This window comes from Perca flavescens, chromosome 9, assembly GCF_004354835.1.
Source record: "Perca flavescens isolate YP-PL-M2 chromosome 9, PFLA_1.0, whole genome shotgun sequence".
Taxonomy (NCBI): Eukaryota; Metazoa; Chordata; class Actinopteri; order Perciformes; family Percidae; genus Perca; species Perca flavescens.
Genome location: NC_041339.1, coordinates 20,759,807 through 20,774,248, shown reverse-complemented (window position 1 = coordinate 20,774,248; position 14,442 = coordinate 20,759,807). Strand labels below are relative to the sequence as shown.

General features: G+C 39.9%; 1 protein-coding gene and 1 long non-coding RNA gene across 3 annotated transcripts in view; one reads left to right on the top strand and one right to left on the bottom strand.

The window, feature by feature from the left end:
- Positions 1–6,307, bottom strand: part of negr1 (neuronal growth regulator 1) — a 153,112-nt gene extending 146,805 nt beyond the window's left edge. For both annotated transcript variants that reach the window (XM_028587407.1, XM_028587408.1), the window contains exon 1: positions 5,725–6,307. In XM_028587407.1, coding sequence (XP_028443208.1) covers positions 5,725–5,894 — 170 coding nt within the window. In that variant the 5' untranslated portion in view covers positions 5,895–6,307. The remainder of the gene's footprint in view (positions 1–5,724) is intronic.
- Positions 5,446–9,116, top strand: LOC114561402 (uncharacterized). Its single transcript, XR_003693355.1, has 3 exons — positions 5,446–6,267; positions 8,624–8,781; positions 9,012–9,116. It is a non-coding gene; the product is annotated as an uncharacterized LOC114561402 (long non-coding RNA).
- The last annotated feature ends 5,326 nt before the right edge of the window (positions 9,117–14,442 follow it).

Sequence of the window (14,442 nt, the reverse complement as noted above, 5' to 3'; positions counted from 1 at the left end):
AATACCAGACTTTCAAACTAGTGACAGGTCAATTTTGCACCATTACAGAGACTATGGCCTGTGGTGCAGGCCTGACTCTGTGGCTGGGGGCCAACTGTCAAACTAAATGACAAAAATAAGCTTGGATCATTGTCTTATTCTTGGTGTACAGCCTCACTTCCATTTATTTCCTTGGTTCATATTTTCTGCCTTTAAAACATGTTAAATGTAGCTTTTACAGCCCAATCAGGCCACTTTTTGTCTAGCGCTCACCCTAATATACATATTTTATTGGGAAAATAGAAAATATCGAGATAAAAGGACAGACATACTTTAAGAATAGTAGTGCAAATTACAAGTGTATGGGAGCAGCCAATGCTTTAAGCTAGGTTTATGTTGTTTCCAGCGTGAAGGCTCCGCAGGTTGTCGCTGCGCGTGGTCGCCGCTGTGCTTTCAGTTTACATCACTACAGTACAAATATCTATATGATTCATCATGTACAGACCACAGGAAGTCAAACAGCCTTAAATATGTGGTCAGAGAGGGACACCACACTGGGAAAAGAAAAAGGATTTTGCTGGAGAATGTGGGAAAACATGAGAGATCACTTCGTCAAAGGCCTAATGGAAGGAGTGTTTCTTAACAGTTACAGGCAGATAGTCATTTCGATTTGGAGATGAACGTGTTTCGGAGAATACTGCAACAAACAATGAGTTAAGCATAAACATCTCTTACGTCATCTACGGAGGGCCGTGCCACGGAGGACCAAAGTATGAACAAAGCTTAAGATTTCAGTTTGCCCGGACTAAATTCACAGGCACTCACTCTTTGCTGTTGATTACAGCTGCTTATCCATGTGGAAAAGGCTGTATGTTTCCATCCACACGTTTTTATGCAAATTAAGTGATACCGAATAAAAAATGCCTTATGGAAACAGTAAAATTCGATTGAATTTCATGGATATCAATTCAAAGTTTAGGCTATACGTTCGGGATCATCGGATTTTCTCTTGATCGATATATACAGCTTATGTGATTAACGCCGTATTGCCGAATAAATAATGAATTGCGATTAAGTTTTAGGTCATTTTATGGTTAAACAGACGCACCTGTCCGGATCAGAAGTGGTGAAGACCACACGCCCAATGCGCACTGCCGGGAGCACCAACCCAAATGTCCCTTGTGATGCAACAATCGTCTACTACAGACTGAAGGAATACGATTGATAGCCAGCCCTTTCTATTGACAAAATCCCTGCAGCCTTCAGCAGGGGGTCTAATCGGGACGTGAGTCCCGTCTATTGCACCATACACCTGTGGCACAAGGTGCGCTCTATAGTTACGCCATACCTGCCAACACTGAAATGTACAGCTATATTTTGATTTCTTTGCGGGAACACCGCCTTCACCTGCCATTTTTATCGGCTCGATTTTGGGTCTGAACTTTCTGCGAAGCTTGCGCAGAGATCAACTGCGCAACTGGGTTATAGGTTGCCAGGTTGAGGTGACAAACGGATTGAAAATTGTATATGGTGTGTGGATTGTGTGAATAGGATGTGTTTCTTACAAGATCTGGCAACTGGTCAATATTAGACAAACATTGGTCCGATTATTTATAAAGGAGTTTAGGCCATGCAAATTACGGGCGTTTCCTGGGAGGGGTCCGGGAGATAGGGCTAAAAAGCGGGAAAAACCTGGGAAAAACACGAGGGTTGGCAGGTATGCGTCACGCAGCGAGATCTCATGCGCCTCATCCACTCCAGGTAGGTACATACCTTTGCATCATCCTCAGTCGTATGGCACTGCACACTATGGTCTTGCTGACCCAAACGTTTCGACTACCACTCTGTACTCTGCGCATTTAGCCAGTTTGTGGAGCGCAATGACTATACGCTTCTCGGTTGGAACTGGACGGCCATAGCTTATCTGGGTCAAGGGACGGGCCAGTAAAATTACACAACAGGTCACATACGAAAATGCTTCAACCAAAGAGTTTCTATGAAGTGTCTCTAAACCACAATCTTCCAGAAATGTTTGGAGCGCTCTCGTACCCACACCACAGGCCGCCTCCATTGTTGTCGGGCATTTACGTGCATCTGCATCATCATAGCAATGTGTTGATAGTGTTGAGGAGGGCTGCGCCGCAGGGAGCGTGCTACGGAAACCCTGAAGGAAGATTTGGCGAATGCAAAATGTATGTACGCTATACTGAAGAGGGGGAGAAAAACAATCAATTTTTTGAAAATATGAATCGATTTGACTTACCAACTCAATTTTTAAATCAAATCGATTTTTTTCCCAGCCCTATATGTAACTAGGGCTTGGCGATATGGAGAAAATCAGATATCACGATATTCTTCAGCAAATACCTCGATATCAATATTGCGGCAATATTCTAGGGTTGACAATTGGTGCTTTCACAAAATATCTTCAAACTTTTTAGATAAATAATCATCAGTAATGTGGACATGTCTAAGTGGGAAAAAGGCAAATAATAGAACAGCTAGAACAGTCTGGTAAGTTCAGAAAAGTACATCACTTTACTGTAATGCAGCCTTTAAAACCAGTTAAAGACAACACTTATGTCATTCACGATATTACGATATCCAAAATCTAAGACGATATTTAGTGTCATATCACGATATCGATATAATATTGATATATTGCCCAGCCCTACATGTGACGTCATTACGCACAGGTTTTTATTCGCTTTAAAGCCATTGGATGGAAACACACTTTCACCGTCTTTATTCTCATGAGTTTTTTTTACCGAACTTCAGATAATTCGATTGACAAGTGGATGGAAACTTAGCTACTGACACTGTTTGTATCCTAATTCATAGCCAGATGAGTCATTCACTGGGCTGAGTCAATGTTTATTCAACTGAATCCAATGACAGGAAACCTGCAAAAGGATTGGGAACAAAGGGTGTGTAGCTCCTCCAAAACAATGTGCTATATGGAAGCTCATAGAATTCCATTATGTAACAAAATGCAGCATACAGCGCATAACTTGAATGCACTCATGTAAGACACTGTGGAAGCAGCAGCATGACTCATTTCAAATTAAGGGCCTTTGTTAGAGGCTGAAAGTGGCTGAGCTTTTAAGTAATCAAAAAAGATTAAAAGGGTGATGATACACATGCGGACCATTCCTCATCTTCAAGAAGCTCAAATCATTTAATTGATGTGGACCCACTGTCCAACATGAATCAGGGCAGCAGTAATGCAGTGCTAAGAATTAAAGAGGTGGGGGAAATGAACATATGACAGCGGACGCACCTCTCGGGAGCTACTCCATAATCCAGAGGCAGTGACTAATTGCATGCTTCTGGGTATGTCAGTATTTGAAAATGCGCACATTTTTTAGCCGGCAATCAGCTTTAGGGCACAGCAAAATTGGCCTCTAATAGTCTGGGGTCTTGACAATAGAGAAACTTAACAAACAGGCACTGTTTTCTGCACTGAGTTCCTAAAAAAAATGGTTCATGCTTTGATGCCTGGCTTTCAAGACCAGTGGGAAAAAAAAGAAAGAAGGAAAAAAGACAGAGCCATGATTCCTCATGGTTTTAGAAAATGACTGTACCAAGTAGGTCTTTATCATCACTTTGGTAATGACATTGTTTTGGAACTAGATGCAATCCAGAGAGACAATTAGAGCAGTTTAAGAGGTTTACAATCTCTATTAATGGTTTATTGAGACTATTATTGCCACTGTTCATCATACCCCCAACCGGCACCGTCAGACACCGCCCACCAACAGCCTGGGTCTGTCCGAGGTTTCTCCCTAAAAGGAAGTTTTTCCTCGCCAGTCGCACTAAATGCTTGCTCTTGGGGGAATTACTGGAATTGTTGGGTCTTTGTAAATTATAGAGTGTGGTCTAGACCTACTTTATCTGAGATAACTCTTGTTATTATTTGACACTATAAATAAAATTGAATTGAATTGACTTGAATTAGGTCAAAAGGTGCGAGCGTAGCAAAGTGATAACTTCACAGTGGTGGCTAGTCACGTGAGTGAAAAAAGCCAATAAATGGTTACAGTGAGTGCTGAATAACTCATTAATTAACTGCATAACCTGGCAATCAAAACATCTTTAAAATGTTTGATCTATTCAAGATGGCATTTACTGAGGCAATGACCTGCTTGTGGAGAGTGTTGCCTTATTCAGGGGGTGGGAGGCAACTTGTTTATTGAGCTGATTCATAGCACAGGGATAATCTCTGGTCCAATAAATCATCAGGATTCAGGCAAAGCTTCTGCCACTGATCACAGCCAACCCAGATTGACACCAGGGAATTAGACGCCCTCTCTAAAGAGACAGTCAGAGGTTTAAGTCTCTTTGACAGGACGCCCCTTTAGGCATGGAGGGAACATGGTAAAAATAGTGAGTGCCCCTAAGCTGTTGCCAAGGTAATTCTGGGATGAGCACCAACCCATTTAAACCACCCTCATAGTAGACCCTCATATCCATATAGCCACTTATGATGACCTTATGCCACAGAAACAATTCAGCTCTTCAGCAATCAAGTATGAGACAACAATGACTAAAAGCCAAGCTGAGTGGAACTTTAGACAGTTAGCTTCTCTGTATTCAGGTCCACACCAAGCATCTCTCAGAGAGAACATCCACAGAATTCATATTGAAATGGGGCAGGCCTGCCCCCTCAGAGCCATCACAGCGGATATTTGATATTGGTGGAACAAGATATCAGAGCCCTCCAACGATTTGCATTTTTTTTCTTCTGTTTTGTGTAGTTTTACATTTTCTGAAGAAATAAAACAGACACAGAGATGCTTGCAATTATAGCCTAGAAAGAAAACTGCGAGAGTGGTATATTGAAAAGTATGCATAAAAAGTACTATTGTTATGTAAGCTGTAAGCTATTGTAACAATGTTTTGATGATATGCTGGGAATAGAATATGTTATAAATACAAACTCCTTAGTGCACGGGTCCAAACCACGCCCATGCCCAGTCGATTATGTCCTTAATGGGCAGCTACCTGTGCAGCTGGCATCGCAGCGTACGTGATGGAGGGAAGATGGGGGAGGCTGGAGGCTGGGGGAGGGTGCGCGTCATTGCCATAACTCGATTCTGATAAACATCGACCACAAATACACTCTCCAGCCTCCTTTTAAAAACTGCTACATCACACTGTACATTCGGCAAAACTGACAGGACAGCACTACAGAAAATAGCACGTCGCGCTCTGTTATGTATCTTCAGCTCCTCATTTAGCCCTCATATAGCATTGAAAGCTCAGGGAATCAACGAACATAATGTAATCATATAGCGACAAGCAGCGTCACGCTAATTTGGTTAATTCAAGCGATATCGTCCCACTTGCGAGCGGCTATAAAATCAAACACACCACACAATAATACATTATCTCTGTTAGCTGGTGTGCACAAAGGGAAAGTACGTTGAGAAAACTTTGCCATTACTGTAGTTAACCATCCGCTAATACACTGGTCGCAAGATGAGCGGCGTCCTGCATAGCGGCCGCTGCACTGACCGCCCCCCTGTCAGGCGAAAACAAGGACGGGATGGAGGGAAAATGGCCTATTGTGTGTTTATCACAGGCGCTTGGCGATAACCCCGTTTAAAAAGTAGTTATCATACGTCTTTATAACGATGAACTGGTGTTAAGGAGTGTGTGCGGTCCAGACCTTTGGAGAACTCCGACAGAGAGTGAATGTGAGCGGGAGAAAGTGAAGTTGGTGTTAACGTTAGCTTGTTTTACCTCAGTAGAGCCGTGTCGCCTTGTCTGCTGACCACACTTTCAACCGAGGAATTGTCCACAGTTTGTCCAGCGGGCAAACAGGACGGCAGAAAGCAGCACAGGCTGAGAATTATCGCAGTAAGCCACTGACCAGAGACACAAGCATCCTGCACAGCAATCATTATGTCCATCACAGCTGTATTTTGTTGCCGCTTTCCCAAGTCTTCTTGTTACAACAACAAAAAAGAAGCGAGGAGTTTAACGTTAGCTTAAAAAAAAAGAAAACCTTGACGCGAACGACGCTTTATTTCCACACTTTTCCTCCTCGGAGTCCCGTAAAGAAATGGTCCGCGGTATATTTTCCCAGGTTTGTTTTGCTGGATGTAGAGCCCACTGTGCGGGGAAGTGTTCTCTCCAGTGGCTTGCACACCATCTAGTGAGGAAATGCGATGTAAAATGGGAGCAGACCTAGAAGCAGACAACCCCCAGGCTCTGATCCTGTTGCCATGCGGCCGTTTCCCGGGCAACCCGTTCCCAGTGGCTCGTGATGGAGCAGTAAAACCGGTAGGTATTGATACAACCCAGGAGCAATTAAAGATATCGACTGGAGAACCAAGCCCTATTTATTCCCCGTAACTAAGGAAATGAACAATCTGAGCATTTGATGGAAATGTAGCTTACTGATGGTGACGCAGGCGTAGGCCTATCCCATAGGAAAACTCTGAAAATATACTTTAAAGACAACTAATATTCAAAGGCGATTCATTTTATGTAATCATTTCAATTTGATATGAAATGTAGGCCTAAACAAACAAAGGAAACACAAAATACAATGAAGACATTGAATTATCCCTTTTGGTAAATCTTATAATTAGAGTGATATTTTTAAGCTCTATCACTCACAGACACACACACACACACACACACACACACACACACACACACACACACACACACACACACACTTATAGCCTTACAAAGAGGGATACAAAAAGTTTGTTTTAGAGCAAGTAGCCCATAGCATAATGCTGCTCTAAGCCTTTTGACTTAACCTACATAAAACAGACTGTACAGTAGGCCTACCGCCAGCCGTAACCATGGAAATGACATACATTTCTCTGACGTGACATGTTTTCATGCATGGCTCCTCTGAATTATCGCAGATGACGCATGGCTTGTTATGAACATAACATTAACAAAACTTTCCTGAAAATTTTTCATAGTAACAAAAGAAACTAAATCAAGCAGCATGTGCTTAAGATTTTTAGATTTTAAGATTTTACATAATTATATTTAAAATTGGTACTGTAACCAGTAATCAAGCAACATATTATCCCATGTAACAATTGCATGGTGTTGTTTCAGCGTTTTTATTTGTTGCTTTATTGCTGGTTTTATTTTCCAGTTTTCAGTTCATAGCCTGTATAAAAAGTATCCTATTCTTTTCCTCTGAATTCTATATAACACTCTCTCCCACTGAATTCTTTTTTATTATTATTATTATTATTATTATTATTATTATTATTATTATTATTATTATTTCCCCCCAAGAGGATCAATATAGTTTCATGATATCTTATCTTATCTTATCTCACAGACCACAGAGCCAAGATTGTAGTCTGTGATGTTATCAAGATGCACTGTCTGGAGCTGCTCCATTGAAATTAAATAGTGTGAGTGGCTGTGTACTCCTGTGGACGGTTTGCTTCAGTTTTTACACCAAAACAAGCTTAAGACTATTGCCTTTGGTTTAAATCAGAAAAGGAGTCTGGAACCTCCATGAATTCATTCTGGGTGCTGTGAGAGTTGCCTTTCCATCTATGGTTATTATGTATCTGAGGAGATAAATTGCTTATCACAGTGGTATGAGAGAGTAGGAGTTGGGAAACATTTCTATTTGCAGGCCTGGCAGTGACAGTGAGCCAAGGAGCTGGTTTCCAGAGGTTACATGGGACATTTCACTGTGTTGGAAATGAGTCAACAACCAATGTTCCATGACAAGCAGCATTAAAAGAGGGGGAGTGAAAAGTTCATCTTGTCACAAATACAACTCAAATTTGCATAACTGAAGCTCCTTCTACTGTTAATAGCTGTGATAATACCATCAATACCAACACTTACACTCTGGTTTTGTGACAGTAAGACATTTTCCATCCTTCTCTTGTCAGTCACAACATTGAGTTTGTATTTTTTTTTTTCTGAGCCCTTCAAGTTACCTCAGAAAATGAACCTTCCCATGCATGAAAGCTATAATTACAATGCCTCCATTTAGTGATAGTGCACTGTGCAGAGGGGAAAGAAGACTGGCAGCCCCTAATATTCAACTCGTAATAACCTCAGGAATTATGAACAAGATGAAAGAGATCAGGCACTGGGCAATCACAGCATCTGAGCTGTTTTGAGTAATGGATACCTCAGACATTCCTTCTAATTTCTGCAATTTGCTTTGATAGCGAGAATGAAGTGACACGACAAATAGACCATTTTTCTCAGGACAGCATGTTTCCCCAGTAGATTTATATGTATACTACTTCCCACTGTTATTGGCATCTATAAAAGTGAAGCATAGAAAACCCAAGAAGAATGGCCTGTGTTAGTGTGTGTTAGTGCATAGTAAAACGATCTCCAGCATTAAAACTGCAGTTGTCTTAATTGTATGCTAACGATGTGGCAAAAACCACTGAAGCATATGCTGCCTTATTTTGACTGTTCTGAGTGAATAAGGAGCTTGAACCATAATGCCTTAGCAAAAAACCTTTATTGCTTTTTTCTGTTTTATTGCATATTCTCACATTATTTTGTTTAGGTGAATTTGGCTTTACACGCAACCTCAGTTTATGGGACTAATTTATTAACCTGTGTAATGCATGCCTAATGGAAGCTATTGTTTTCTAAGTGCATGGTCATTTTTCTGTAATAGGGATTTGGTTGGCTATTATGATAATGGATGACATCCTGCAGGGAAGTGTGCCAATCGATCACAACAAACACCCAAATACAAATGCTGAGCAGTTCTTTTAAACGTGCCCCTGCAGCCTGGGTTTACGGGACATAAGATCCGTGAGGAAACCATGTAAGGTAATTTTATTAATGAAATTATTATGAAGCTTGATGTAGAACAGCTTCTCCATATCTTGCAGTACATTGTCATATTTTTACATAGCAAATTGGCATTAATGGCTGGTGTGATTTCTTTCTTTGACAATCTGATCCAAGACAGCAAATCAGTATTTTTAGGTGGAAAACTACTACTTTTCTAGACTTAAACTAAACATATATTAACAATTAATATCAACATTTCTTCACAGAAGTGAAACAGAGAGCATTGAAACCTTTCTACAACTTCTTATCGGCACCCACCCCTGGTCTTGAGGTTGCAGCGCAGTGACTTCCTTTCTGTACTGATGCCTCTGAAAATAAAAAGGTAAAAAGACTCCAGGGGGGGCCACATTCATATAAAAGAAAAATTGAAACACAAGACAATGTCACGCACAGAGGAGAAATAAATTATATTTTGCTGAATAAAAAAGAATAAAGTGTAAGAATTCACTTGCAACAAGATGGTGGCTTGATAAACCTTTGAATTATGGTGTGTGACAGATTTTAAGCTTTCCGGAAGCTGTTGTACCTGTTGATAACTGTCATATGATGGCAGAGAATTACAACAAAAAGCAGATTGAATGCCTGCACCTGCAATTCAGAATCAACACCATCTCAGCTGTGACTTTTAGCTTTCAAAAGACGCTGACCTGACGTTCTAGGAAATACAAAACAAGGCAACCTTGATGTTTTTGCTTTTGCCCTGAGTTCTTCACATAAGAAATTCCATTATGTTATAGTTCAACAACTGCCACTTGTCTGAGTAGAAAGTAATGTATTACATTTCTCAAACTGTACCTTACTGTCAAAGTCCAAATGCACAACATATATATAGTGGACAAAACTCATTTTGAATGAACTATAGAGTTTGATATATGTAGCCCTCCAGCAGTGATTTATTTTCAGCCTCTCCTTTCTTTGCTTTTCCTGCACTGCCCATGTGGGACAAAACCTGCAACACTCATGAGTCATAACTGATTTGTACTTTCGGACAGCCCCTACCACATTTCTTACATGATGGATAGTTCAAAAAGCTCTCCCGAGTCATTAAGTATAGCAAGAAACTGATCTTTTAGCCCCAAGTGTGGCGTTTACTATAAACTTTCTCCAGGATGTGCAGCACAGCCAGACAATTAAAATTAAAAGAGGGAGGGAGGGAAAAGTTCACTCTGCCACAAAATGTATTGAGAATAGGCAGTGCTAAGACATTACTGACATCTTTACATAGTGTAGTTTTTTCTTCTTCTTAATTCTCATGGTTTAAATGTGGAACAGCTGTCTGGAACAGTTGAGTGGCCAGTTGGCTGGATGCAGAGTGGTCCGTGGTGTATCAGATATGCTTTAGGCTACATAATAATGAGACTCTGGGAACCAACAGCGGCGAAAACCACACATGAAACCATCATAAAACTAAACTGATAATTTACTGATCCAAAGCAATCAGATTAGTTATTTATAATAACACGGTACAGCAATTTGTACTTAGACTTGTAATTTACATTAGTCTTAAATAAACAAGAACCACTTTATAATATATAACTGTAAGGCACACAAAAATCGAAGACCTGATGTGATGGAATTATGAAATTACTTATATGGATTAATAGTCAGTCAAATAAAAGGCTAAATGTGGTGGTAAAAAGGAGGTGGTAAAATATGAAACATTGCCAAAGGGCTCTTTCATTTATTTTATTTTAAGATGACACTTACAAGAAACCTTAAGGGGCAGCTTCACCATGTTTATGGATTGTTCCAGAGACTTTGACCGAAGATATCAAGTCAGACCAAAGACTGAATGTAAAGACTGTTGTTGGGTTAGTTAGAAGCTTTGTTTATAGCTGCATTTTTTTATTTTTTAGCCACTTGCGTAGGGCAGTAGAGAAATCTGAAAACACAACACATATTGTGACCCTATAAAGTTGTTAAAACGTATGAGCAAACACCTGCCTATTTACACATCCAGCGAACATGAAGACATGGGCTACGCGAATGTCCGATATGTCCAAAGTCCAATATTCACTCTCATTTTAGCTCTGTTTTAAGTGTCCACCAACTCCTGAAATAATAATCTGACATTTTCTTTCTTCTTTTTCTCCTTTATGTTCACCAGCTAGTCTCTCACTTTGACCATCTGCCCTTTGGTGCTGGGCAGGTAGTGTACAGTGGGTTACAGAGTTTTTTTTTGTTGTTGTTCCAAACAGCTGCCTACTACAGCTGGAAACAAGGTCGACGAGAGTGGACTTTGATCCAAAATACACTGAAAGCCTCCCTAAAGCTGACATGCAATGCAAAATTGGGTGGTAATTCTGTGAAGGTTCGTCACTACAAGCCTCTTTTACATTACACATACTGTATTAATTTGATCCATTGTTACTGTAACAAATATTGATAAGTGCAGCTTAAAAATTTGGCATGGCATGATGACTGAGAGGTGGAGATCTAAATAATTATGTTAAATAAAGAATCTATTTTTTCTATATAACTGTCACCTTTACTCCTCAGGAGACAAACAGTGTTATTCAGTTTTATTCATAATGTCTCACTGAATTTATTGTAATGAGCAAATTTCCTTGTTTGCATAGCAGTGTAAACCATCTAAGAACCTCACTGTGTGGGAAAGAAAGTGTAACGCTGCCTTCCTGCTCCCTAGGTTTTCTTTTTTAAGTTCTGCTCGAAAACCAGCCACAGGCAAAGCAGCAGCTCCTGTTTGTTTTCTTTGATTGTGTAAGTTAGCACGGCAAAGCCCCCCACTGTATGTACCAAAAATGTTGTTATACAGGGTAAATGTTTAGTGTCTTTGCCAAGATTAAACGATTTGAACCGCTGTTTCTTCAAAGAAACCTTAGTACAAGTACAAGTCACGATAAAATCAGTTGCGGTATTCCCTGTGTCAAACACAAGGTATTTAACACAATGTTGATACAAAGGGGCCATACTGTAACAAACCAGTTTTTCGGTTTGATTTATGTCCTGGTGAAAAAAACAAATCTTGTTGTAGATAGAAAAGTCTCTTATACAGAACAACGTTTTCTCTAAGCAATGAGCAAGAAAGTGCACCAGTTGTGCTTTGTAGGTTGCTGTTTTGCAGTATTTCTGAATTGATTTCCACAAACTTGGAGAGCACTTATGTGGTGATGACTGTTCTATAAAAGATGTGATAACGTAGAATATTCTTTACTGTTGTTATGCTGCCAGGGTACTCTGCACTACTTGTATTGTTCCTTTTGTGCTACCATCATAGCCATAATCACAAGTCCTTTCAGGTACTCTCAGTAAGCATCTAGGCTGGAAGCATGGTGCATCTTATGAATAATCAGAAAGGGGGTTTCATATAATCGTTGACTGTATCACTTTTTTTGTCGTCACTGTGAAGTAGTTTTGAAACCTGTTCTTGCTGATGGATGACGATAACACCGCTGTGTGTCTGCAAGAAGTTAGATCTTCAGTGTCAAGAAAATGCATAACAATATTGAGCCACATTTCATATGTGATCATGAAACTCAGGGATGGACAAAAGTTGGCATAAGCCGCATTTAATACCAAACCTGATCCTTTTTATGCATATTTGTACCCTGTAAGTAGCAGCTCAGAAGCATGCAAGTAGCAAGGGTTGAGCACCGGAGCTGATTTGATTGTCACTCACCAGGCTTTAATCTTCATTCTTTATCATCATTTGATATCATCTTTTTAACCTATTCCTGCACTTGTCTATGAGCATTACAAGCACCATCACAATCACCTTCATTGATGCTTTCGGCTCCAGCAGCAGTTTCTTTGACAAGAGCTTGTTGAGCCTCGAGGCAGTGTTAATATTGCACACAAACCTAGCAGCAGTTGTTTCTTTTATGGAAAAAAAGTTCTCATCAAAACAGTTTTCCCGCTTCATTGCTACCTTGATACTTTTGCTTTGATTTTTTGGCTCAAAGTTCCTGGTGCAGTGGTGAACAATATGAGCCTTAAATACGAATATCACGTTTAGTACACCACTAAACTCTCACAGAGACAGAAATTGTTGTTTCATTGTAACAAAAGGGAGGGTGTCTTTCAAAGTTAACTTTCTTAAAGGTCCCATGGCATGAAAATTTCACTTTATGAGGTTTTTTAACATTAATATGCGTTCCCCCAGCCTGCCTATGGTCCCCCAGTGGCTAGAAATGGTGATAGGTGTAAACCGAGCCCTGGGTATCCTGCTCTGCCTTTGAGAAAATGAAAGCTCAGATGGGCCGATCTGGAATCTTTCTCTTAGTTTATCGGTGTTTTAAGCCCCCAACGTCCCCTTCCAGGCAGCGCTGCCTGGAAAGCACTAGGATAAGCCAATGGTTATGGTTATGGTTAGGTGCCTTGAAGTCAACGGTCACAGCGCTGCCTGGAAGGCACTAGGATTAGGCTATGGTTATGGTTATGGTTATGGTTATGGTTATGTAGGATTAGAGTTAGGGTTAGGGTTTCTGTGCCTTGAAGTCAACGGTCGCAGCGCTGCCTCGAAGGAGACGTTGTGGGCTTAAAACACCATCGAGCATTCTCTTACTGTCACTAAAATTATCTTCTATAACTGTTTTTTTGATTGCTTTCACAGGATTCTACAGTTAACTAAAGTTAAAACTACATTATATAGCTGCTTTTTTCCTTTTTCTTTTACAGTATCTTAGTTGACTTATCTCTTTATTTTTTTTATTTTTTAGCCTAATAAACCTATTTTAACCAAAATTAATACTAATTTAGCAGATTATACACATAGAATTAGTCACACAACATATGAGTAAAGGAACATTTGTTAAGACAAAGGTTATAAAAGACTTTACTGGTTGTTACTTTTCCCAAGTTCTCTATCCAAAGCTGGCTACAAGCACATAACGCAAACCATGACAAAATATTGTGAGTGAAGAACAGAGCTATTACTGATTTTTCAATCATATACAGTAATAACAATGTGAGAGCTTTTCATTGCACTTGACTTTTTATTTTTTGTAGAACAATTGCATGTTAAACAATTGCTAACAAAAACCTGAGACAGAGACTTCTCTCTCAAAATGCCAAAAAGTACAGAAGTCCAGTATTGGAAGATGGCAAAGGAGTGGGTTAGTGGATGACTGATGGCCCACTGGAAGACACCGTGTTCTCTCGATCCAGCCTCAGTAGCCCTGGGACTGCATGTGAGACAGACAAAGAGAGATATGAGTTCCAAAATAGATTGCAAAAAAAAATATATATATATATATATATTCCAAGCCCTAAACTAATCCTTCAGACAGTCAAATTAGCCAGAGTTAGTCTGGAAAATCCAAACAGTTGTAAAGTTTCCGAAACAGAACACAAATAACACAGACTTCCACAGACTGTAAAAGGTCATTATGCTTCATGAATTCACTGGCAAAATGCATGTGTCCACACATTAACTTAGAAATCTAACAAATTAAAATGACCTCCTTGTATTGTCGGATTAGGCAATCATCTCCAAAATCCTTCTATTATGACATGCACATATGTATTCAGTATGCAAACAAACTGGAAACATCACTGATAGACTTTGCATCGATTTATGAATTAAATAAAATTGCTACTCACCAAATAATTAGTAAGATGGGAACGAATCCAGCTTCACATGTGCAGTTCAGGTGAACTTGCTCATACCAAAATGCA